A 26972-nucleotide genomic window follows, 5' to 3' on the forward strand; every position below is an offset into this window, starting at 1 on the left:
CAGTTCTGATCTCAGTTGCTCCACAGAGAAAAACTCATGCAGAAGCTAAGAGCAGAAGCTATGCAATTGACAGACCAAATATCACAGCATTCCCAGGACATCAGCAAGCTCAACACTGAGAAGCAGGAAATCGAACTGCAAATGGCAGTAATTGCTGAGAAGCATAGAACTGCTCAACAAGAGGTATATTAAAGATGTCAATACAAGTATAAATTGTTGCTATCATTCTTTTCATATTGGGGTTGTTCAGATTTGGGTGGTAATTTTCCAACTTGAAATTTGATAAGTTAAAATTGGCTTACTGTTATTAAAATGTATACTATTTTAAAGCACTGATCACTAGACAAAGTTGAGATAATTACTATTTGTTATAAAATGTGATGCTAAAATTATGCTCATTGTGTAATGAAATGGAATTAATTAGCAATCTCATAGTGAATACGTCCTAGGTAGCAGCAACCATAGTTTGGTTGAATTTTGCATTTGAGAGAGAGATGAGTGGGTGCAAGACCAGTATTAAGTTTAAAATAAGGCGAGTTATAATGCCTTGAAAGCAGAGATAGCAAAAGTGAATTGATTAATTGGCTTAAGGGATAGGTGAAGATAGAGATGTAATGGCAGATATGTATGGAGATATTTCAGAACCGGCAGAACACATTCTAATGAAAAAGAAAATTTTTAAAGAGAGCACACAACATCCCTGGTTAGCTAAAAAAGGTTGAAGATTGTATCAAATAAATTTAAAGCATAAGCAAACAAACGCAGAATGCTGCAGAAACTTAACAAGTCCACCAGCATTTGTGGAGAGAGTAAAAGAGTTAATGTTTTGAGTCTGGTATAACTTTATTTCAGAACTCATCTTAACTCTGTTTCTATCTCCACAGATGCTGCCAAACTTGCTGAGTTTCTCCAGCATTTTGTTTGTTTCAGATTTCCAGCATCCTTATTTTTTTTTAATCTATAATTATACAAAGGTAAGGTTAGAAGTTTGGACAAATTGCAAAAGCAAAGAATCACTAAAATATTAATAAGGTGGGAGAAATTTGATTACACAATAAAGCCAACTAGAAATGTTAAAACAGTTATTCGGAGATAGTTTTCTTTCCACATCATATTTAATTCTTTTGCATATCACTTTAAATCTCTGCCCTTTCAATCCTTTTATGAGCAGGAAAAATTCAATCTTATTTCCTCCTCTCCTCCTCACTCAATGACTCCAATCTTTTTTATATAACTAGAGCTTCTCATCCTTGCAATGGATTAAACCTCTTCACTCTCTGCAATGTGTTCATTGCCAAGAACTATACACGATACTTCTACTGAATTCAAATGGTTAATTCAAAACAAAGTAATGGAGAAGTGTGACAGGTACAGCATAGCCTCCCTTCTCTTGTACTCTGTCTCATTCTTCACAGGATCATAGAATCCCTACAGTGTGGAAGCCATTCAGCCCATTGAATCCATACTGACACTCAGAAGAGCATCCTAGCCAGACCCACACCCCTGCCCTATAAACCTGCATTTCCCATGGCAAAACCACCTAGCCTGCACATTCCTGCACACTATGGGCAATTTAGCATGGTCAATCCATCTAATTTGCACATCTTTGGATTGTGGGAGGAAACTGGAGCACCTGGAGGAATCCCATACAGACATAGATGAAAGCGCAAAATCCACACAGACAATCACCCGAGGGCAGAATCAAACCTGGGTCAGCAGTGCTAGTCACCTTGCCACCCACTATTAATAAAGCTTAGGATACTATAAACTATATGAACTTGTCTCTACATTTGTTCTGCCACATTTTAATGCCTTATGTACACATACAACTAAGTCCATCTGCTTCTGTACACGCTTTGGAGTAGTTTCCTTATATTGTCTCTGTGGAAGCATCACCTCAGACTTCTCCATGTTGAACTCCCGTCTTCCATCTATCCACCCATTTGATCAACGTGCCACTGTCCTTTTAAATGGTTACACTGCCCTCTTAGAAATTAACAATTCTTTGTATCATCTGCAAACTTTGCTACTGTCCTTGCACTCCAAAATCCAGATCATTAATAGTATGTTTGGAAAAGACAAGGTCCCAGGATTGACTTCTGGAAACTCCACTCCAAACTTTCCTCTAGCCTGAACAATTCCATCAATCGTTGCTCTTTGTTTCCTATCATTCAGTCAAGTTTTTATCTAGGTTGCTATTGACCCTTTTAATCAATGAACTATAACTTTTTTCACAAGTCTTTTCTATGACATGTATTGAACATATTTTAGAAATTATACTCATCAACACTCTCTGTTAATGCCTTAAAGAACTACAGCAAGTTAGTTAAACGTAATTTTCCCTTAGGAACACCATGCTGACTCACCCTAATTAATCACAATTTTCCATGTGGCTTCTAATTCTCTTCTGAATTATTGTTTCTCAAAGCTTCCCCGTCCCAAATTTAAATTGACTTGTCTGTAAATTTCCGGCACCACCCCTGATTTGATGGAAGACTGTAAGATTATAACTAATGCTCATGTAATCTGTTTCCTTGGATCGTCCAGGTGCCTTGTCAATTCTAAGTATCAACAGATTATCTGATGCCACCTTTTCAATGTTGAGCCCTTCTAGTGACTAACCTTTCTCTCCAGCCACTATGACTTAATGGAGAAAAGGAGGAAAGACAGGAAGAGGAATGGAGATTTTGGTTAAGGATACCATTATGGCTGTACTTAGGGAAGATATTCCTGGGGGAGTTTCCAGTGAAGTTTTGCAGGTGGAACTGAGAGATAAGAAAGGGGTGATCACCTTATTGGGATTGTACTATATGCCCCAAATAGTCAGTGGTGTTTCAAATGGGGTAAACCCCTCTGCTAATTTAAAACCAGCAACACAGAAAAGATTTATCCCGTGCAGTAATGTGTGAATATTCGATTGGCCAAGAACTAGTTAAAGTACAAATGAACAACTTTATTTCTTAAAGTATAACAGAGAATAATTAACTAACAACTATTTACAATTCCCTCCTCTACCCTATCTTTTACTTTTCTGTATACAATACTTGTCTGATAAACCACCCCCCACCTCCTGATTAAGATTTACAAAACAAACCTTCTTACCTCAAAAGGCAGCTTTCAGTTTTCTCTGAATTCCTGTCTTCCTTTCTTCTTCTTGCGGATTCTGCTTCAGAGGTTACTGATCAATGAAAGTACCTTTTAAGAGAGCTATTTTTCAGGCAGTCTTTTTACATGCTGGTGCCTTAGCAGTTTTCCTCTCAACTGTTCAATTTTCCCTGTTCTTATATCCCCCAAAGTATCGGATTATGTCATTGGCTTTTAGGATTGTCAATATACTGAATTCAAACTGAATTGGAGTTTGGTATTTTTCGGATATAGTTAAAACTGATTGGCCTAATTTTAATCTGTTTTATCGTTTCCAGACAACCAGCTAATCAGGTTGTTTGACCAAATGTTGCATTATTGTTTTTTCAGAACACTTGATTCTGTCAGGTAGTTCTGTTGCTTTTACCTCTCTTAAGGTATAGTACACCCACATCTTCATAACAGTGGGAATTTGAGAAATAAATATATAAGGAGATCTCAGATACCTATAAGAATAATAGGATCATAATGATAGGGGATTTCAACTTTCTAAACATAGACTGGGACTGTCATTATGTTAAGGGCTTGGATGGGGAAGAATTTGTTAAGTATGTATAAGAAAATTTTCTTATTCAATATGTAGGTATACCTACTAGAGAAGGAACAAAACTTGACCTTCTCTGGGGAATAATTCAAGGAAGTGACTGAGGTGTCAGTGGGGGAGCACTTAAGGGCCAGTGATCATATTTCTATTAATCTTAAAATTGTTATGGAAAAGGATAGATCTGATCTAGAAAGCAAAGTTCTAAATTGAAGTAAGGCCAATTTTGACGGTATTAAGCAGGAACTTTCAAAAATTGATTCAGAGAGGCTATTCACAGGCAAAGGGATGGTTTGAAAGTGGGAGGCCTTCAAAAGTGAGATAATGAGAATTTCTGTTAATGTGAAAGGCAAGCTAATATGTGTAGGTAATGCTGGATGACTAGAGAAGTTGAGGCTCTGGTCAAGAAAAAGGAGGCATATGCTGGGTGTAGACAGTTGGAATCAACTGAATCCCTCAGAGTATAAGAGAGTGTACTTAAGAGAGAGATCGGGGACAAAAAGGGGACATAAGATAGCTTTAGCAAATAGGGTTAAGCAGAATCCAAAGAGATTCTGGAAATATGTTAAGGGCAAAAGAGTAACTAGGGAAAGAATAGGGCTCCTTAAAGATCAACAAGACTGTCCACATATGAAACCACAGGAGATGTGTGAGATACTAAATAAATATGTATTTACTGTGGTGAAGCACATGAAAATTGGAGAACATGAGGAAATAGATAGTGATATCCTTAAAAGGGTTCATATTACAGAAGAGAAGGTGATGGACGTCTTAAAATGCAATAAAGTAGAAAAAACCCTGGGACCTGATCACGTGTATCCCAGAATTTTATGGGAAGGTAGGGAAGAGGTTGCTGGGTTCCTTGCTGAGATATTTGTATCATTAGTAGCCACAAATGAGGTGCCGAAAGCCTCGAGGTAGGCATGGTGGTGCCATTCGTTAAGGAAGGTGATAAAGAAAAGCCAGGAAACGATAGACTTGTGAGCCTGACATCAGTGCTGGGTAAGTGGTGGGGATTCTGAGGGACGGGATTTACATGCATTTGGAAAGGCAAGGACTGATTAGGGAGAGTCAACATAGCTTTGTGCATAGGAAATGATGTCTCACAAACTTGAATGAGGTTTTTGCAGAAGTTATAAAAAAGATTGATGAAGGTAGAGTAGTAGATGTTGTCTAATTGGACTTCAGCAAGAAGTTCAACAAGGCTCTGCATGATAAACTGGTTAGCAAGGTCAGATCACATGGAATCCAGGGGGAGATAAACAACTGGCTTGACTGGAGGAGACAAAGGGTGTTTATGGAGGGTTGCTTTTTGGTCTGGATGCCTGTTGATGTGTTGCAAGGAGCAGTGCTAGGTCCACAGTTTTCTGTTCATTTATATAAATTATTTGAAGGTGAAATTAGGTGGTACAGTTAGTAAGTTTGCAGATGATAACAAAATTTTCAGTGCAGTGGACAGTAAAAGAGGTTGTCTCAGAGTACAGGTGGACCTTGATCAGATGGTCCAATGGGCCAAGGAGTGGCAGATGGAGTTCAATTCAGAAAAATGTGAGCTAATGCATTTTGGTAAGGCAAAACAAGGCGGGACTTAGACATCTAATGTTAGGGTCCTGGGGAGTGTTGCTGAAGAAAAGCACTTAGAGGTGCAGAGGAAATTCTCCTTGAAAGTGGAGTCACAAGTAGACAGGGTGGTGAAGAAGGCATTTGGCACGCTTGCCTTCATTGTTCAGTGCATTGAGTAGAGAAGTTGGGATGTTATGTTGTTGTCATTAGTCAGGCCACTTTTAGAATATTGTATTCAGTTCTGGTCTCCCTACTTTGGAAAAATGGTGTTACACTTGCAAGGGTTCATAAAAGATTTACAAGAATGTTGCTGGGTTTGGAGAGTGTGAGCCATAGGGAGAGGCTGAACAGGTTGGGGCTTTTTTTTGTTGGCTGAGGACTGACCTTGTAGAGGTTTGTATAATCGTGAGAGGCATGGATAGGATGAATAACCAAAGTCTTTTTCTCAGGATAGGGGAGTCCAAAACTAGAGGGCACAGGTTTAAGAGAGGGGCAAGAATAAAAGAGACCTATGGGGCAACGTTTTCACACGGAAGGTGGTCTGCGTTTGGAATGAGCTGCCAGAGGAAGTGGTGGAGGCTGCTATAATTACTACATTTAAAAGGCATCTGCATATGCATATGAATAGGAATATGGGCCAAATGCTAGTAAATGGGATTAAATCAGTTTAGGATATCTGGTCGGCATGGATGAGGTGGACCGAAGGGCCTGCTTCCATGCTATGTAACTGAGTCTATGACTCTAGTCTACTTTCTTGGTAAAGAGAATTGCAAATAATTTCTTTGATACCTCAGCCATGCAGAAACTGAGAGAAGAAACTGATGGGTAAATCTTCTTTTTGGTCTCTAACTGGACATAATCGTTTTATCACCCGTTTATTGTTTTTCTGCCAATAGAAATGTTTGGGATTTCCATTTATGTTGGCTGCCAATTTTTAAAAAATAATTCCCTTGTTTCTCTTGTGTGCTGTTTCACCTCCATTCCAAAGTCATTGTATTTAGCCTGGTTCTCATTTGCACATTCTCCCTGACACTTGTCATGTGTGCACTTTTTCTTTTTATCTTAATTTTCCTCTTGCTTTTTATCCAGGTAGTTGCAAATGTTTTTGCTCTATTTTTCCCTGTTGAGGACATTAACTATAATTGTATCTGAACCTTTTTTTTAAGGTAACCCCTTGTTCAGTTACAGTTTTTCTCATCTATCTTTGGCTCCTGTCCGTCTGACCCAACTCATCTTGCCATGTTGAAGTTAGCTAATTATTCTTACTACCGATTGACCATCATCCTAATCTTTATTGTGTAATGTTACTGCAAGAATTTTTAACCTTGTTAGGTTAGGTTAGATTCCCTACATTGTGGAAACAGGCTCTTCGGCCCAACCAGTCCACACCGACCCTCTGAAGAGTAACCCACCCAGACCCAATTCCCTCTGATTGATGCACCTAGTACTATGGGCAATTTGGCATGGTCAATTCACCTGGCCAGTACATCTTTGGACTGTGGGAGGAAACTGGAGCATCCCGAGGAAACCCACATAGCCATGGGGAGAATGTGCAAACCTCACACAGACAGTCACCCGAGGCTGGAATCAAACCTGGGACCCTGGTGCTGTGAGGTACTAGTGCTAACCACTGAGCCACTGTGCCTTTGCTTTACTTTTCCAACCTGTTTCTAAATATTGCTGCTAACTGTAGGTGCTAAAAGATAATACACTTTATGGATTTATACTTGTATTTGACCCTTTCAAAATACAGAACAGCAGAAAGCAGCATGTATTTTTCTTTTTATGTGACTGTATCTCCATTGAATTCTGGTGCTGAAAATCATATTAGACAATAGACAATAGGTGACTGATACATAAATCCAAGTTTGAACAGATTAGGTATAATTATTCCATTTACAGTATGTAATATTCACATCTACATTGTTTTGACACTCAGGTGATTAACAGAGATCAGATTATTCTAAAATTGAAGACAGACTTGAAAACTGCACAGGAGAAATATACAGGTTCACAGGACGAAGTATGTATTCTCTTGTTTACTTTTAGGCAGCAACATAAGACTTCAATAAAATATTAGCCTTAAATTTAATGCTAAATTAATAATGTTGAAATGAAGTATCATCTTTTGCTTTGATTCATTTTTGCAAACATTGGTTGTTCTTCAATCCTTTCATTTCCTCTAACAGTTCATTTGGCTATGGAAGCTAAATGGAAGGGACCACACCTTCTCCCCTCGAGTCCTGTCCAAAACATGTTGTAATAATCTTCACCTCCTGTTGTATATCAAGTTACATGCATTGTCCTGAAGCAGAGCTCTAATCAGTCAGCCAAATTTCCACTGTTGTCAGCACTAAAGAGAAAAAGAATATTAAATTGGCTTGACGGAAAGAATCCAACTTCTAGTTTCCTGCAATGTTTTATATTATCAGTATTTTTACAATAACATACTGCAATAGATTAGATTCCCTACAGTGTGGAAACAGGCCCTTTGGCCCAACAAGTCCACACCAACCCTCTGAAGAGGAACCCACTCAGACCTATTTCCCTCTGACTAATGCACTTAACCACTGAGCCACTGTGCCTTTACTTTACTTTTCCAACTTGTTTCTAAATATGGGCAATTTAGCATGGCCAATTCACCTGCCCTGCAGGAGGAAACCCACACAGACACGGGGGAGAATGCGCAAACTCCACACAGTTGCCCAAGGCTGGAATTAAACCTAGGACCCTGGTGCTGTGAGGTAGTAGTGCTGAGCCACCACCAAACCACCGTCCCACTCATAATTGTATAGTTTAAAATCCTACTACATTAGGGACTTCAGAATTTTTGAGGAGCATCTTGCTATTATTTCTACTTCACATTTACTTTTTTGATTGCAAAAGTAGGAATTTGCAACACTGTGGTTATCATTTTCCTTTTTCTCTAATATTTCCTTTTTTTGCACTTGAGTAACAATCCTTTAGAGGTAGATATATTTTAAAGAGATGAGCCTCTCAAATAACCAATTGAAATAAAAAAGTACAAGGTTTCATGTTTTAAGACTTTAATTATAACAAATAAACTAAAATCGACATAGATCAAACATCACTTGGAAACATAGGAAATAAGAGCTGGAGTAGGCCTTTCAGCCATTCAAGCCTATTCCACCATTCATTATGATCATGGCTGCTCATCCAACTCAACAGCCTGTTCTTGTTTTACCTCAGATGCTTTGCTTCTTTTAGCCCCAAATGTTATGTCTGATTATTTCTTGAAACCGTACAATGTTTTGGCCTCAACAGCTTCTGTGGGAGTGAATTCCAGAGGCTCACCACTCTCTAGGTGAAGAAATTTCTCCTCAACTCAGTCCTGAATAGTTTATCCCATATCCTTAGTCTGTGACCCTTGATTCCTGACTTCCCTGTCATTGGGAACATTCTTCCTGTTGGAATTTTTATAGGTTTCTATGAGATCCCCCCTCATTCATCTGAACTCTACAAATATAATCTTAACCATTTCAACCTCTCCTCATATGTTCATCTTACCATCCCAAGAATCAGTCTGGTAAACCTTTGCTACACTACCTCTATAGCAAGAACATCCTTCCTCAGATAATAAGAGCAAAACTGCACACAATATTCCAGGTGTAGTTTCACCAAGGCTCTGTACTTGAATCCTTTTGCAATGAAAGCCAACATACCAGTTGAGTTCTTTAAGACCTGCTTCATCTGCACGCTTAACCTCAGCGATTGGTGTACAAGAAAACCAGGATTTTGTTGCACATTGCCCTCTTGCAAGTTGTAGTCTTTCATATAATAATATTGATTCATGTTTTTGCTATCAAAGTAGATAACCTCACATTTATCCATATTATACTGCATCTGCCATGCATTTGTTCACTCACTCAGCTTGTCCAAATCAGACTGAAACATTCCCGCATCCTCCTCAAGATCACTTCTTACCCAGCTTTATGTCATCCGAAATTTGGAGATATTTCATTTACTTCCCCCATTCAAATAATTAATATGTATTTTGAATAGTGGAGGTCCTAAGACTGACCCCTGCAGTACCCACGGGTCACTAACTGCCATTCAGAAAAAGACTTGTTTATTCCCACTGTTTGTTTCCTGTCTGCCACCAAACACTGCCTCCAATCCATGGGCTTTACTTTTATAGTCTAAACTCTTACCTGGGACTTGTGGAAAGGTTTCGGGAAGTCACATTCCCTAGCTGTTCCTCGTCAAGTCTACAAGTTAGATCTTTGAGGAATTCCAGTAAATTTGTTAAGCATGATTTCTCTTTCCTTGTTCCATGCTGACTCTGTCTGGTTCTGCCATTATTTTCCATATGCTCAGTTATTAATTCTTTTATAATGGATTCAAGCATTTTCTTCACTACCGATGTCAAGCCAACTGGTCTATAATTTCCAGTTTTTTTCTCTGTCTCCCTTCACAAATAGAGGGATTCCATTAGCTACCTCCAATCTGTTGGAGTTGCTCCATAATTTATAGAATCTTGGAAGATGACCATCAATGCACCCACTATTTATATTTTACTCCCTAAAGTAGTGTGGGATGTAGATTATCAGGGCCTCGAGATTTATCCTCCTTCAATCCCATCAAATTTCCCATACCATTTACCTATTAAGAATGAATTCCTTCAGTTCTTCCTTCTTACCAAACCCTGTGTTCTCCAACATTTCCGGTATGTTATTTGTGTCCTCATTTGTGACCACAGAACCAAAGTATTTGTTTAGTTGGTCAACCATTTCTTTGATTTGGAGATGCCAGTGTTGGACTGGGGTGTACTCCGGGTGCTCTGGTTTCCTCCCACAGTCCAAAGATGTGCAGGTCAGGTCAATTGGCCATGCTAAATTGTCCAAAGTGTTAGGTGCATTTGTCGGAGGGAAATGGGTCTGGTTGGGTTACTCTTCGGAGGGTCGTTGTGGACAGGTTGGGCCGAAGGGCCTGTTTCCACACTGTAAGGTATCTAATCTAAATAGTTTATAGTCCAATAGGTTTATTTGGAAACACTACCTTTCGGAGCACTGCTCCTTCATCAGGTGGTTGTCATTTCTTTGTTCCCATTATAAATTCCCCTGATTCTGACTGTAATGGACTTACATTTATCTTCATCAATCTTTTTCTCTTCACATATCTACAGAAACATTTGCAATCAGTTTTTATGTTCCCCATTAATAGAAAAGATCCACGAGCTCTTTCAGTTAACCTAATGGTTAATCTTTGAAGTCCGATTACTTTTGTCTCTTTTCTTTTGAAGAGAAAACCAATTGTCTCAAGCTTCTGCACACAGTAAATTCTTTGTTTCTTCACAAAATACGGCATGGTGACTCAGTGGTTAGTGCTGCTTCACAGCGCCAGGAACCCGAGTTTGATTCCACCCTCGGGCGACTATCTGTGTGGAGGTTGCACATTCCCCTTGTGCCTGCATGTGTTTTCTCTGGATGCTGTGGTTTACTCCGACAGTGCAGGTTAGATAGATTGCCCCTTGTGTCCAGGTATGTGTAGTTAGGTGGATTAGCCATGGGTAATGCAGGATTACAGGGATAGGATCTGGGTAAGATGCTGTTCAGAGGGTCAGTGTGAACTTGATGAGTCAGATGGCCTGCTTCAGCACTGTAGGGATTCTATGATTCAACAATGTCTCCTTTGCATTTCTGACTCTTTCTATCCCAAAATAAAAATCACACAACACCAGGTTATAGTCCAACAGGTTTAATTGGAAGCACACTAGCTTTCGGAGCGACGCTCCTTCATCAGGTGATTGAAGGAGCGTCGCTCCGAAAGCTAGTGTGCTTCCAATTAAACCTGTTTGTCTATAACTTGGTGTTGTGTGATTTTTAACTTTGTACACCCCAGTCCAACACCGGCATCTCCGAATCATATCTCAGAATAGTAACTGTTCGTGTGAGTTACTGTGTACAGGTGAGGAAGCTGACTTGATTTGAAAAGATTTCATTTTGTGTCTCAGACCCATGACAACCTCACCATAAGGGGCATCCCTGAGCTGGGGTACTTCTGAAATTTCCAGGTTTACTGTAGGTTAAAGGAGACATTTTAAGACATAACTCTTTGTCAAGTCCAGTATGTGTAACACAGTTTGATTCTAAACAAGATAACATCTGGCCATTTTGCATAACTGCATCTTGAAAAATGTGCTAGATTGTATTGAGAGTGAATTTTTTTTAATGAAAGAGATTCAAAGCTCATTATGGACATAAGGCACTCTGTCTCTGCTTGTCCAAATTCATTTTTTTAAGTATTGGAACCTTGAAACTATTAATTTCATCACTGTTTCAATTTTGTCCCCTATAATTTATTGATTTAATTATATATTTTTGTACTGTGGTTGCATTGTTCTCATTGCTGTCACCTAAGCTTAACAAAATGTAAACTCCTCTCACAAAAAGACCATTAACATTTATTATAATGAGTACAAATTTCTCAGAAATCATATTACACATACTTTTACCCTTGTGAACGCTCACAACTCTTCTTAACACATGGAAGTTCAACTTTTTTAAGAGAATGAAAAAAATCTACCTGAAGTAACTAATCCCAATGTGAACTTGGCCCAGTGTTAGCATTTCCACCTCTCGTGATGGAATGGTGCAAGTTCAAGCCTGACACATAGAACTTGAACTGGTTGTATAAGCTGACAAGTCAATCTACTATTAATGGTATATAACATATCAGAGGTGTCTTAGACTTGTCTGCTTATTTAGGTCCTGACCCAGGGCAGCTAGGCAGTTTCACATGTGAAATATTATCAACAGCAACCAAATAGGAAGATATCTCTGGGACTGCAAAACAATTACGAGTGCCAGCCTGCATCTCAGAGCTGCCAGGCCAGTAGAGATTGTTGCTACTGACACTGCAGGAAGAAGAAGGCATCACCACTTTAAGGTCTTCTAAGGCCAGGTAAAATATTTTTGCTTGGAGGGTTAACCCCTCCAGAGACACCATTGAATCTATCAGAGCAGCAATTCTTGGTTTCGAACCCCTCCAAGAGCAATGGAGCAGCAGTTAAATCCATCTCAGGGACCTTCTTGGAGCTCCCTAGTTTACCTAGAGGTTTCCCCATGTGCTAGGGGCCTGACAATTTGCTATTAAATGTAAATAAGGCTGTAGTGGGAAGGGGAGCTGAACACTTATTGGAGAATTAATTGTTTTATTTGTTTGGATACCTCTGATCAGGCTTCCCTCTTGTTGCTTCCGTCACCATATTACAAGGCTTCCTGCTTCCCAGCTTATCTGCAGAGAGCTAGAAACATGCAACAAGACATTTCCAGTGATGCGTTTCAAAGGACAACAAGGAGCAACATTTATTCTTTTGGCAATATCTCCATAAAATCTTGACTGGTCACTTAACTCATTGCTATTTGTGGGAACACACATGCACTAATTAACTGCCATCCATAATAATAGCAGTCTCAATTCATAAATAATTCATTGGTTGTGAAGTGCTTTTGAATGTCCTGCACTATATACATGGTTGATCTCTTAGGCTAACATGTGTTTTACTTTGCCTTTAAACATTGCTGGAAAATTAAATGTGAACACTCTCCGTTGTTACGTCTGGCCTTTTGTGTGATCATGCTTGCAATTTCAAGTATAACCACTGCATCTTTTTCCTGCTCAGAATAATTGAGATGATGACTCGCTGGTGCATTTCTCAGGACATTGCCTTGAACAATCAGAGTCATCCTGAATGGTTTAAAATTTAAAAGAAATCTGGCAATTAACTGTCAGTCATATACTGGTGCATTCTTCAGGGCAATATCTCTAACAATCCCAATTCCATTTTACACTGAATCAGCATTCTGCTTTCATGCAATATAAATATTGGTTTACCCTTTTAATTGTTAGTTTTGCAAATTGTCTGGATGAATGCAGGAGGCTTTGACAATGTGTTTTTTTTCTAGCAACATTGGATAAAAATGATAAATGGCAATATTCAGGTCATGTGCATATTTTGCCAGAGTAAAATGTAAGAATGTTTCTTACAGCAAGAAATGATTGCCAGTAACTTGTACAGTCAATTACTCATGACATTTATCTTCTGAGCTTACTTGAAATCAGAGCTAATGTGACAAACATACATTGCATGTGAAGTGATAACTCAAATATAACAGCATATAATTTAACTAAAATCAACATTATTTTGTTGTAGTGATATTCAACACTCTGTTGGCTTAGTAACCCATGTACATTCTTTACCTGAAAATTGGATCAGACACAAGTTCTATATAACTGTAGTTGAATAATATCATGCTGTTGCATTTCTCAGTATTTAAGCATATAGAATTTAAATTAAGTTGCATGTTTTACACACCAGTAGATAGGGAATATCCTTTCTATCTGTGATGGATAGGTTAATGGAGGGTATTCTGAGGGACAAGATTTACAGGCATTTGGAAAGGCAAGGACTGATTAGGACTGAAGCGTTCTGTGGAAGGGTACTTGACCCAAAATATTAACTCTGATGTCTCTCCAAAGATGCTGCCAGAACTACTGAGCTTTTCCAGCAATTTCTGTTTTTGTTAAGGACTGATTAGGGATAATCAACATGGCTTTCATGTGTTGTGTTTTACTAACTTGATTGAGTTTTTTTTCAAGAAATGACAAAGAAGATTGATGAAGGTAGACTGGTAGACATTAGAAATCAGCAAGGCATTTGACAATGTTCCACATGGTGGATTGGTTAGCAAGGTTAGATCACACGGAATCCAAGGGGAACCAGCCAATTGAATACAAAATTGGCTTGAAGGTAGGAGACAGAGGATAGTAGTGGAGGGTTGTTTTTTGGACACTGGAAACCTGTCACCCAGCAGTATGTCGCAAGGAGCAATGCTGTGGTCACTGCATTTTCTCATATATATAAATGATTTGGATCTGAATATGGGAGTTGTGGTTAGTAAGTTTGCAGATGACACCAAAATTGGTGGTCTAGTGGACAGTGAAGTAAGTTATCTCAGGGTATAATAGGATCTTGATCAGATGGATCATTGGGCCTCGGAGTGGCAGATGGAGTTTAATTTAGAGGAATGTGAGGTATTGCATTTTGGTAAGGCAAATCAGGGAAGGACTTATACACTTAATGGTAGAGCCCTGGGAAGTGTTGTTGAACAGGGACCTAGGGGTGCTGATTCATAGTTCCTTGAAAGTGGAGTTGCAGGTAGACAAGGTGGCGAAGAATGTGTTTGGCACGCTTAACTTCAGGGCATTGAATATAGGAATTGGGATGTCATGTTGCAGCTGTACAGGACATTGGTTAGGCAACTTTTAGAATACTGCATTCAATTCTGGTTTCCCTGCTATAGGAAGGATGTTATTAAACTTGTAAGGGTTCAGAAAAGATTTACAAGGATGTTGCCAGGATTGGAAGATTTGAGCTATAGGGCAAGATTTTTCCTGGATTGTTGGAGGCTGATAGGTGACCTTGTAGAGGTTTATAAAATCATGAGGGGAATGGATAGGGTGAATGGTCAAGGTCTTTTCCCCAGGTAGAGGTGTCCAAAATTAGAGGGCATATGTTTAAAGTAAAAGGGGAAAGATTTTAAAGAAACCTGAGTCGCAACATTTTCATGTAGAGGGTGGTACGTGTATGGAATGAGCTGCCAGAGGACGTGGTGGAGGTGGGTACATTTACAGCATTTAAAAGACATTTGGATGGATACATGAATAGGAAGGGTTTAGAGGGATGTGGGCCAAGTGATGGCAAATTAGTCTTCGATTAATTAAGGATATCTGGTTGGCATGGATGAGTTGGACCAAAGCGTTTGTTTCTGTGCTGTATAACTCTATGACTCTATGACTAAGTCAATTCCTAGTAAGTATTGTACAATCAAACATTTTTAGGTTGAGTGCAATCCAATGACAATAGTGTCAAAGAAAATAAATTAAAAAAACAACTATGTCATTTTAAAATAACTACTCTTCATTATAAAAATTCTGGTCTTCAAGTAATGGCTATGTTTGATAACACAAGCTTAAAGTTTAAGGATTTTAAAATAGGGATGGGTATGTTCCAAGTATCCAAAAAGATTAATCTCTGTTAGGATTTAAAAGATATATTTTAAAAATGGTTTGATTTACGCTGCATGTTTTAGAAATTTGCATCCTAAATTTATCCACATCTCTTTGTGTAAGACCTCCATCAAACTCTGCCTTTGGATCTTTGCTTGAATGCTGTAACCCTGAGGCCCCAAGCAGTAGCTAGCACATAGAAATGCAGAGTTAGACAAAAGCACAATGGATTAGAAAAGATATGCTAGCAGAGAACATTGCATGTGGAAACTGAGGAGCAGCAGTTCAACATACCCTGTAGGTGTAAAACCAGAGCCATGAATTGGCTGCCCATTGTAGAAATTGATTGATTTTCCCTTTCATTGAAAACCTATCCTGAATGTCTTTCAAACGAAGTACCTGTTTTACAGTTATCTGGGCAGGATCAGTTGGAGGTTTATTGTGATTTAATTCCCAGTGAAGCTTGAACATTAAAAAAAAGGAAGGGCACTCTTGAATTAAGTTGTTTTGCTTTCACATTTCAGTAGCTAGAAGTATATTGTATTCACATATTGATATTGGCAGGTTTTAATTAGAAATCTAAAAAAAAGAATTCCCAATTGTTATGGGTGTTTAGTGATTAAACATTGGCTCAGATCGTTAACAAACATCTCTTGAAGTAGAAAAGAGAAAGTGATGACTGCAGATACTGGAGAGTCAGAGTCAAAAAAGGTGACGCTGGAAAGGCACAGCGGGTCAGGCAGTATCCAAGGAGCAGGAGAGTCACTTTTGGGGCATAAGCCCAGCCTGGAATTTGAAAAAGATTGACTCATTAATGGGTAGTGGTGAAGCAGACATGTTCTGGTATTGGAAATCTTCCCATTCAAATTCAAAAGACTGCAACTTGTGACCTTGTAAAGTCTTGCTGTTAACTAACCAGCAGTAATTTAGCATGACCTGGACTGCAATGTATTAAAGTTTCAACTTAGTAAATGCTATCAATATCTCTATGCATATTTGTTGACTTATTAATCTTGTATCAATCCGTGCTTAAGTTCTTTTACTTCAGATAACAATGTTCAATGCCTTGGGAAATGGCCAGCTCTGTTGCAACATGTTTCTTTAGATGCTTCATATAATTCAAATGGGTATGCTGCACTTTTGAGCACTTATAAAAATATCTGTTTTTGCAAGGTTTGTGAAGGTTTGTAGCTCAGGTTGAGGTTTAGGGTGTAGGTTTGTTCGCTGAGCTGTAGGTTTGATATCAAGACATTTCATTACCTGGCTAGATAACACCATCAGTCGTGACCTCCAAGTGAAGCGAAGCTGTTGTCTCCTGCTTTCTATTTATATGTTTGTCCTGGATGGGGTTCCTGGGGTTTGTGGTGATGTCATTCCCTGTTCGCTTTCGGAGGGGTTGATAGATGGTATCTAGATCTATGTGTTTGATTATGGTGCTGTGGTTGGAGTGCCAGGCCTCTAGGAATTCTCTGGCTTGTCTTTGCTTAGCCTGTCCCAGGATAGATGTGTTGTCCCAGTTTTTTTTCCTCCGTGTGTAGGGCTACGAGGGAGAGAGGGTCATGTCTTTTGGCTAGCTGGTGGTCGTGTATCCTGGTAGCTAACTTTCTTCCTGTTTGTCCTACATAGTGTTTGTGGCAGTCCTTGCATGGAATTTTGTAGACGACTTTGGTTTGTACTGGGTCTTTTAAGTTTGTTAGTTTTTGTTTGAGGGTTTTGGTGGGTTTGTGTGCTACTAGGATTCCGAGGGGTCTTAGTAGTCTGGCTGTCATTTCTGAAACTTCTTTGATGTATGGTAAGGTGGTTAGGGTTTCTGGCTGTGTTTGGTCTGCTTGTTGTGGTTTGTTCTTGAGGAATCTGCGGACTGTATTTTTTGAGTATCCGTTCTTCTTGAATACGCTGTATAGGTGGTTCTCCTCTGTTTTCCGAAATTTGTCTGTGCTGCAGTGTGTGGTGGCTCGTTGGAGTAGTGTTCTGATACAGCTTTGTTTGTGTGTGCTGGGCTGGTTGCTGGTGTAGTTAAGTATTTGGTCAATGTTTGTCGGTTTTCTGTATACGCAGGTTTGTAGTTCTCCCTTGTCCGTTCTTTCGACTGTGATGTCCAGGAATGCGAGTTTGTTGTTGGTTTCTTCCTCCTTGGTGAACTTTATGCCTGTGAAAGTGTTGTTGATGATGTTAAATGTCTCTTCTATCTTGTTTCGTTTTGTGATGACAAAGGTGTCATCTATGTAGCGGACCCAGATTTTTGGTTTGATGGTTGGTAGGGCTGTTTGTTCTCGTCTTTGCATTACCGCTTCTGCTATGAATCCTGATAGTGGAGATCCCATGGATGTGCCGTTGGTTTGTTTGTAGATTATGTTGTTGAAGATGAAGTGGGTGGTGAGGCACAGGTTCACTAGCTTCATGATGTTTTCGTTGATAATGTGATTGATGGTAGTTGGGGTGTGTGTGATGGTCTCTTTTAAAAGTGTGGAAGTGTTTCCTTTGCCAGGTCGATGTTGATGGAGGTGAACAGTGCTGTTACGATGAATGAGATCATTGTTTCATCATCTTCTAGTTTGGTGTTTTTGATGATTTTTAGGAATTCTTGGGGGGATTGACACTTCTACTAGGTATTTCAGTCTTGCGTGTAGTTCTTTGGCCAGTCTGTAAGTTGGTGTTCCGGGTAGTGAGACTATAGGTCTGAGGGGGGCTCCTGGTTTATGGATTTTTGGTAGTCCGTAGAATTGTGGGGTGTTGGTCCCATCTGGTTTCATTTTTTGGGATTCCGTCTTGTTTAGAAGAGTCACAGCACTCCATCCACTCCACCCAGTAATTCCTAAAAATCATCAAAAACACCAAAATAGAGGAAGACAAAACAATGATCTCATTCAACGTAACAGCACTATTCACCTCCATCAACATCGACCTGGCAAAGGAAACACTTACTTTTTTTTAAAAGAGACCATCACGCACACCCCAACCACCATCAATCACATTATCAATGAAAACATCATGAAGCTAGTGGACCTGTGCCTCACCACCCACTTCACCTTCAACAACATAATCTACAAACAAACCAACGGCACACCCATGGGATCTCTGCTATCAGGATTCATAGCAGAAGCGGTAAAGCAAAGACTAGAACAAACAGCCCTACCAACCATCAAACCAAAAATCTGGGTCCGCTATGTAGATGACACCTTTGTCATCACAAAACGAAACAAGATAGAAGAGACATTTAACATCATCAACAACACCCTCACAGACATAAAGTTCACCAAGGATGAAGAAACCGACAACAAACTTGCATTCCTGGACGTCACAGTCGAAAGAATGGACAACGGAGAACTACAAACCTGCAAACACAGAAAACCGACAAACATTGACCAAATACTTAACTACACCAGCAACCAGCCCAGCACACACAAACAAAGCTGTATCAGAACACTATTCCAAACAGCCACCAAACACTGCAGCACAGACAAACTTCAGAAAACAGAGGAGAACCACCTATACAACGTATTCAAGAAGAACGGATACTCAAAAAATACAGTCCGCAGATTCCTCAAGAACAAACCACGACAAGCAGGCCAAACACAGCCAGAAACCTTAACCACCATACCATACATCAAAGAAGTTTCAGAAATGACAGCCAGACTATTAAGACCCCTCGGAATCCTAGTAGCACATAAACCCACCAACACTCTCAAACAAAAACTAACAAACTTAAAAGACCCAGTATAACCCATGGGCAAAACCAACGTCGTCTACAAAATTCCATGCAAGGACTACCACAAACACTACGTAGGATAAACAGGAAGAAAGGTAGCCACCAGGATACACGAACACCAGCTAGCCACATAAAGACACGACCCTCTCTCCCTCATAGTCTTACACTCAGAGGAAAGAAACCACCATTTCGACTGGGACAACACATCTATCCTGAGACAGGCTATGCAAAGACATGCCAGAGAATTCCTAGAGGCCTGGCACTCCAACCACAACACCGTAAACAAACACATAGATCTAGATACCATCTATCAACCCCTCCGAAAGCGAACAGGGAATGACATCACCACAAACCCCAGGAACCCCATCCAGGGCAAACATATAAATAGAAAGCAGGAGATAACAGCTTTGTTTCACTTGGAGGTTGCCACTGATGATGTTACCTTGCCAGGTAGTGAAACGTCTTGATATCAAACTTACAGCTCAGCGAGCAAACCTACATTCTAAAAATATCTGTTTTAGAGATTTAAGTATGCCAGTAGGTGTTATCTTTGCCAGGCACTAAGCTGATTAAACAAAAATGGTGTTCTGCAATGTAAATCATATATTTTTAATGAACATTATTTTTAATGAACAGCTTGGTGTTCAGCAAGCTGAGATCAACAGACTTCATGAAAAATTGGAAGATCTGCAGAATGAAATTCGCAACCAAAAGCATGTTCGCAATGAACAGGAAAATCACCTGAGCCAAGCTGAAAAGTCTATTCAAGAATTTGCACATCAACGGGAAATGCTCATGCAAGAGGTTGGTGGAAGACCAAATGAGGAATTGCAAGATTGTTACTAATTGTAGCAGGATTTTTGAACAGTTATTCAATATGAAACTTAACTTTGTGAAATGGCTGTTGAAACTGTTTTGTCTTCCTATTATTTCCAATAAGGAAGGCAATGGCCTAGTGATATTGCTGTTAATTATTAATCCAGAGACCCAGGTAATGTTCTGGGGTCTCTGCATTGCTTCCTAACATGGTAGATGGTGAAATTTGATTTCAGACAAAATCTGGAATTAAGAGTCTAATGATGAATATGAATCCATTATCGATTGTCAGGAAAATACCCGAGTAGTTTAATGAAGGAAACTGCCATCTACATCTCACCTAAATGTGACTCCAGACCCACAGCAATGTGGTACTCTTAACTGCCCTCTGGGCAATTAAAGACAGGTAATAAATGCTAGCCTGGCCAGCAATGCCCACATTCTATGAACTGATTTTTTAACAACCAAAACGTACAGCCTATATAGTTTTTTTTTTCCACAGTAAGCCATGATTGGTTGCAGGTTTCAGTTCCATAGAGAACCATTCACTGTACAATAGCTCCCCTGAATGATCATTTTCCAATTCTGAAGTTTGAGACCCAAAAAACGGACATGAGGCTGGATTTCTGCAGTCTCCTGCAGACCGGAGTTGTGGGGGTGGGGATGGGGAGGGAGGTGGCAGTGTCAGGAAAGTATCTGTAAAACCTTGTTGAATGACTTTGTAATGCTGTCCTGCCCCATGATGATTTTTCCAGTGATGGGTAGCCATGGCAATTAATGCTACTCTATGGAACCAAATTGTTAATGCAGATAATTAATGTCCAACTCAAGGGCTACTTTTCTTTGATATTGCAACTGTCCTAATATTATACAATTGTGTCACGGAGCCAGATGCCTGTTAGCACTGTGAAGCTGACCTTTCACCAAAAGGTTAGCAAACTATGGGTGGCTGAATTAGTTAGATCACAATACTTACAGAAATTCGAGGTGGTTGCATGAAGGATCACTTTGAGGTCTCTTATAGAAGATTGCCATCTTTTTCCCACTGAAGAGGAATGATTTTGTGATCAGCTACATTTTGACTTCACCTATTGGGGCTGCAGTAGGGATCCTTGGCAGGGTTTAGGGAATTGATGTTAAGAGATTGGAAATTAATTTGAGTGAAACAAATTCACGTTGTAGAATTTCATGCTAGAGGAGTATCTTTTTGATGAATGCAGTTCTTTTTAAATTACAGATACAAGCCAATAAAAATAATATAGCACAATTGCAGAATGATTTGGATATCGCAAAGCAATCTTACGATATTGATTTGGAACGATGGTCACAGAAAAATGTTTTGTTGCAAAAGGAGCTGGATTCGACCATACTTGAATTGCAGGATAGTCTTGGCAAAGTGCAAGAATGTAAGACGATTACAGTGCAACTCAAAGAAGACTTGGAAAAAGCAAACCATCTTCATCGTGAGGCTGCAAGCCGAGTAAGTTTTAAGCAAACCCAGAATAGATGTATATTACACTAAGATTCAGTCAAGAAATTTTGACTAAAACTTTTTTTGACGACAATGATTAGACTCAAATTAAGTAATATATTCATTTCAGTATGTTGTCTTTGCTAATGTCTTTAAGTTGATTATAAAACAAAACACTTCTTTAAAATTAACAGCAACCATAGAATTGTTAGAATTAGAATTAGATTTTATTGTCACGTGTACTCAAGTACAGGGATACAGGAGTACAGTGAAAAGTGTACAAAATTACCATTCTGGCGCCATCTTAGGTACCAAATAGAAAAATAGGAAATAAGGTTAGAAGTTCAATGTTAAAGTCCTTCTTAGTATAAAGTAGAAAAATTAATAAATAAAGTTAAAAGGATGTTACAGGATGTCATTTGGCCCAACCAGTCTGCGATGGCTCTCCAAATGTGTGTCTTACCTCATGACCTTCTCCTGGCTTCTTCCATAATCTTGCAAACCCTTCCTTTTCAAACAACCATTTAATTCCTTTTCGAATATCTCAACTGAATTTGCCTTCACTTCACATCACTCTCAGGAAGTGCATTCAAATCCCCAAGCACCTGCTGCGTGAAAGAACTTTTTGTCATATAATATTTTTCTTGTTTTATGAATTACTTTAAATCTGTCCTCCCTCATTTTCAATCCTTTCACAAGTAGGAACATTTTCTCCCTACTTACTCTGATCACGCCTCTTATGATTTTGAATCCTTCAGTTAGATTTCCTCCCTGGCTCCTCTTCCCCAAGGAGACACAAGCACATAACCTGTTGCTATCTTCCATGAGTTGATTCCAGATTTATATTGAACTTATGACATAAGGATACATACATATTGATCCTGCACCCACTTTAGAATTGCACCCTTTATTTTATGTTGTCTATCCATGTTTAATTGAATAAAATGTGCCATCTGACACTTTTCTGCCTTGACCTTTATCTACTGGCTATCCAGCCAGTATACCAACTTGTCCAAGACCTTTTAAAGTTCTATGCTAACCTCCTCACAATTTGCAATGCTTTCATATCACCTGCAAATTTTGAAATTGTTCTCTGGACCCGAGAGTCTAAGTCATTATCATACAGCAGGAAAAGTAAGGGTACCAACACTGACCTCTGGGGAATTGAATTACAAGTCTTCCTCCAGCTCCCAAAACATTGATAGCTTTATTTTCTGTCTTTCAGCTTATTTTGTAGCAATGTTGCGATAGTCCTCTTTATTCCATGACCTTTAACTTTGCTCACGATTCTGTTGAGTGGCATTGTATTAAATTTCTTCTAGAAATCCTTGTGTACCACCCCAACAGCATTGTTCTGACCAACACTTGCTGTTACCCTCCATCAGAAAACTCTAGTAAGTTTGTTAAGCATGATTTTCCCTCATAAAATCTATACTGGCCTTCCTTAATTTACCTTCATTTGTCTATGAGACTATGAATTTACTTCCAAATTATTGTTTCTAAATACTTCCCATCCACAAAACTTAAACTGACTGGTCATAGTTGCTTGGTTTATCCTTATAACCTTTCTTGAACAAGAGCAGAACATCTCCAATTCTCATTTTTTAAACATTGGATTTCCCAGGGGAGTTTGAGTTAGAAGATTTTAAACAGTTGGCATCAGTTCACAGAATCAAGGAAAAAAAAGACACCTGTGGTAGAATTTTGGTGAAATTACTCCAAATGAAAATTGTGCTTGCTGATATTTTTCCACTTATTAAGACAATAATTATTTCTGCCTGACAAATAATTATTATGCAGAAGAAAGCTTGTGGCATAATTGTGTATTAATTCAAGTAATCTTCTCTTGTGTGATATCTTCTATGAAACCTATTATGACTGTTCAGTTAAGCAGATGGTAAGCACATCCTGTGTATAACATTGATTGCTAAAATTAGGAAAAGATTTGTGATGTAAGCATGTCCTTTTATCTCTGACTTCTTCCTGGACTGGTCTGTATGTTTTAGTCAGTAGAAATGTGACACAAATGGTTTCTTGAAAATAAAATAAAAATCTTAAAATGTACCCATTAATCTGATATTTTTGTAGAAAGCTAAATAGCTCCAACATAAGCTAATGATAAAAAAAAACAATGCTTTGGAATGAAACAAACTGTTTCCACAGGTTGTACAGCATCAAGATGTTATCCAAAAACAGAATGATGAGAACTTGCATTTAAGAGAGCAGATTGATCGCTTAAATGATGAAATTATAGAAAGTCACAATCAGGCAAAAGTTTTTGAATCTACAATAGATCTGTACAAACAGAAATATCAAGCAAACACTGATAGAATCCAAGATCTGGAGAAACTTGTACAGAACTTTGAAGAAGAATCAAAATATTCAAGTAATCAGGTGTGTTGTCTTTTATGAGTAGTTCTGTTTTCTTGCTTCTTTGCATATTAACTATATTAATTATGTGTCCAATGTTACAAAAATACTTAGATTTGTTTTATTTTGAAATCAATACCATTGCAAAATAAGAGATTGTTTATCAGGAGCATTTTTTCTTCAGAATTACATGGTCAATAAACTACAGAGCAAATTATTAGCCTACTGGAGAATGTGTTCTGATTCACTCATTCACTCATTTTGCACGTAGATATTGTAGCTGCTTTTCTTCCTCAGCTACAGTATCAGGTGATAATTTATCAGAGATTTTAACCTCAATTTAGCTTTGTCATGCATTCACTTCTCTGAATTCACTGTACTCCTATCTTCCCTTGACATTTTCTTTCAGGTAAACTCCCCAGCCTACATATAGGACATTTTGATGATCTTGCCTTCTCTAGTGCTGTCATTATTTCCACCCTCCGAACACATCTTTCTCAGCATCCCAGCTCTATTTCCTTCCCTGGAAAAATATCAACAATCAAGACTTTGATCCACCATTCACAATAATGGTTCTCAAATTGTAGATCTACTCAAACAGACCTTCAGCTCCTCCTTTGATGTTATTGACCCTGTGGACACCATGATCATTCCTGCAGTTGAACCCTCATCTCCACGTACAATTTTTTTAGTTACACACCACCATATTGGCTAATAACATAAAGTGCTGTGGCAGAATCATCAAGGAACAATAATAACCAGCTTCTTTTCCTTGCTGTAAACTGCCTTCTTAAACCCTATCTTTGCATCCTCCATCTTGATATCTAACAAAAAGACTGACGTGTTCATGCACTTATTTGTCATTCAGACAATCTGATCAGCTGTCATTGCAACTTCTGTCCCTTATCCTACACCACTGGGCCAAACCTAATCTGAGGTGCTGCCTACCCCTATCCCTAAACCCATAAAGTTTACTAGTTTCTCTCCAATCTCTCCTCATACTCTCTCCAAGACCCATCTCATACTTCCTTGACTCTATTTATCTAGTATCCATTCCCTAAATTTTCCCTAAAATCTTTCTCTCTGTCTGTCTCTCTCTCTCCTCCTCTCCCTTCCTGTCTGAACCTCTCATCCTTCAAGACACTCCTTTGAAACTACATCTTCAATGCCTTAATTCTTAACTGCCATCTGGGCAGTTAGGGATGGGCTATAAATGCTGACCTTGCCAAAGATGCCCACATCTCATGAGTGAATAAAGAAGATAAAACATTTGGCCATTTAACCTAATATCTTCGTATGTGGCTCAGTGTCAAATTTTGCTTTATAATGTTCCTGTGAAGTGACTTGGGATGGTTTATTGCATTAAAGCTACTGTAACACGACAAATTATTGTTGCTGTTTTCTTTATTCCTAAGAGGATTCTTGCAGCTTTAGTGAGAAAGTATCTGAGGTGTTTCTCCAGATTGTGTTATTGATTGTGCCACTGATAGAGGTAGAAACTCGAGGTCTTATGTTATCATGTCAGTTTTTTAATATGAATTTACAGGAATAGTCTTGTGGGTGCTTTAATTTTGTCCGTATAACATTTTTTGTTAGCATTAATTCATTCGAAGATATCTGCCTTAACTTTGCCACGCATAGCAAAATTGAATTTTCAGAGGAAAAGAGATACGTTTGACCTGATGAAATTCCCAGCAGTCCAAGAAACCTTTTTCTAACCACATCTATGCTATTATGTTGCAATTGTTTTAATGTTTAAATTTTTTTTTTGTTTAAGAATTAGATTTTTGAGCATTGCGTTGCTAATAGGTCATGGGCAGCATATTTTCACATGCATTTCACTTTTTAATGAGTTCCTTTTTTGAGTTATTATGCAGACTTGATGGACATGAAAGCACAAAATTACTGGAACTGATTATCTTGTCTATAATACAGGTTTGTGACAGTTTGCAGGGTGCTATAGAACAGGTAAAAAGATAGAAAAAAGTCTTTATTCTTTTTCAAGTGGTATATATTTGCATCAGGCAAGTAAAATTAATGTGATTGAAATAATAATGCCTATCATTTAAATTTCCTGTTGTCCTGTTTTTTGAGGTTTTAAAGAACCACGCAATCACTGAGTTTCTGGGTTACTCTTAGATGTGTGGGAATCTGATGATGGGGAGAGGTGGAGGGGAGGAGGGGGTAGTAACATACATTTTGAATTTAAACATTTTGGAAACTTCTTTCAGCAGACAACAGTGTACCTTTAAGTCATGTTTGAAATCAAGAGAATTCTTAGACCACTCTTAGGTAACAGGAATATGGGTATGTAAAGTGAGTCAGCGAAGAACTGGCACAGAATATAATGTGAGAACTTTGTCCATTTTGGTAGGAAGAATCAAAAAGAAACATTATGTAAATGATGAGCGATCTGGGTATCCCAGTTGATGAATGACAAAGATTAGTATGCTGAAATAGCAATGACTAGAAAAGCTAATAGAATGTTATTGTTTATTGAGAGGGGAATTAACTACAAAAGCAAATAAATTATGATTCTGTTATTCAAGGCACTAAATAGAGATTTATCTGATAAATCTCTCAGCCCCCTTGGGCCTCCCCCACATTCCTGATGAAAGGCTTATACTCTCCTGCCCTTCTGATGCCGCCTGACCGGCTGTGCTTTTCCAGCACCACACGTTTTGACTCTGATCTCCAGCATCTGCAGTCCTCACTTTCTCATAACCTATGTAGTGTAAAAGATTGAGAATTTTCAAGCCTAAAGGGTGAACAGTGCAAGTATCCCCAAACTTTTGCACTGGTTGAAAATGATAATTAAAGCAACCTTCCCCATCCCATTCTCTGAAATAATTGGCCATGCCACAGATTAAAGTAATCATTCTGATGATCCTCCTCTAATTCTGCCTGGCCTTCAGAGAAGCTCCTAAAATTATGATTATTTTGATACATGGGTCATTCATAGACAATGTTTAAACATTTTAAAATATTTAAATATATTTATCTAAAAACCAACTTACTTGCGCAAATGAAACTTGCAAATTATTCTGTATTGCGTTTGTAAAGGCATGCTAAAATAATTAGAATCATGATACTTATCAGTGGCGAACCTATTTAAAACAGTTTGTTAGTGAATCCATTTTCACTTGAAGTATTAAACAAAACTGTACCAGGTTGCCATTCATAAAGATAACTAGAAATAAATTTAAAGATAATCAGAAATTGCTGAAAAAACTCCGCAGATCCTAGTTCTGAAGAAGAGTCACTGGAACCAAAACATTAACCCCATTTTCTCTGCACCTCTGCTGCCAAACATGTTGAGTTTTTCC

At 38.6% G+C, this 26972-nt stretch overlaps 1 protein-coding gene across 1 annotated transcript in view; it reads left to right on the forward strand.

Annotated features, from left to right (window-relative positions):
- Positions 1–26972, forward strand: part of LOC122549388 (uncharacterized) — a 510886-nt gene that overhangs the window by 264292 nt on the left and 219622 nt on the right. The window contains exons 13-17 of the mRNA XM_087985979.1: positions 16–183; positions 7188–7271; positions 19626–19793; positions 21043–21285; positions 23440–23670. Of these exons, the coding sequence (XP_087842105.1) occupies positions 16–183; positions 7188–7271; positions 19626–19793; positions 21043–21285; positions 23440–23670 (894 nt within the window). The remainder of the gene's footprint in view (positions 1–15; positions 184–7187; positions 7272–19625; positions 19794–21042; positions 21286–23439; positions 23671–26972) is intronic.

Source organism: Chiloscyllium plagiosum, unplaced genomic scaffold, assembly GCF_037043375.1.
Source record: "Chiloscyllium plagiosum isolate Xiang-an unplaced genomic scaffold, Cpla_swu_hap1 HiC_scaffold_4, whole genome shotgun sequence".
Lineage (NCBI taxonomy): Eukaryota > Metazoa > Chordata > Chondrichthyes > Orectolobiformes > Hemiscylliidae > Chiloscyllium > Chiloscyllium plagiosum.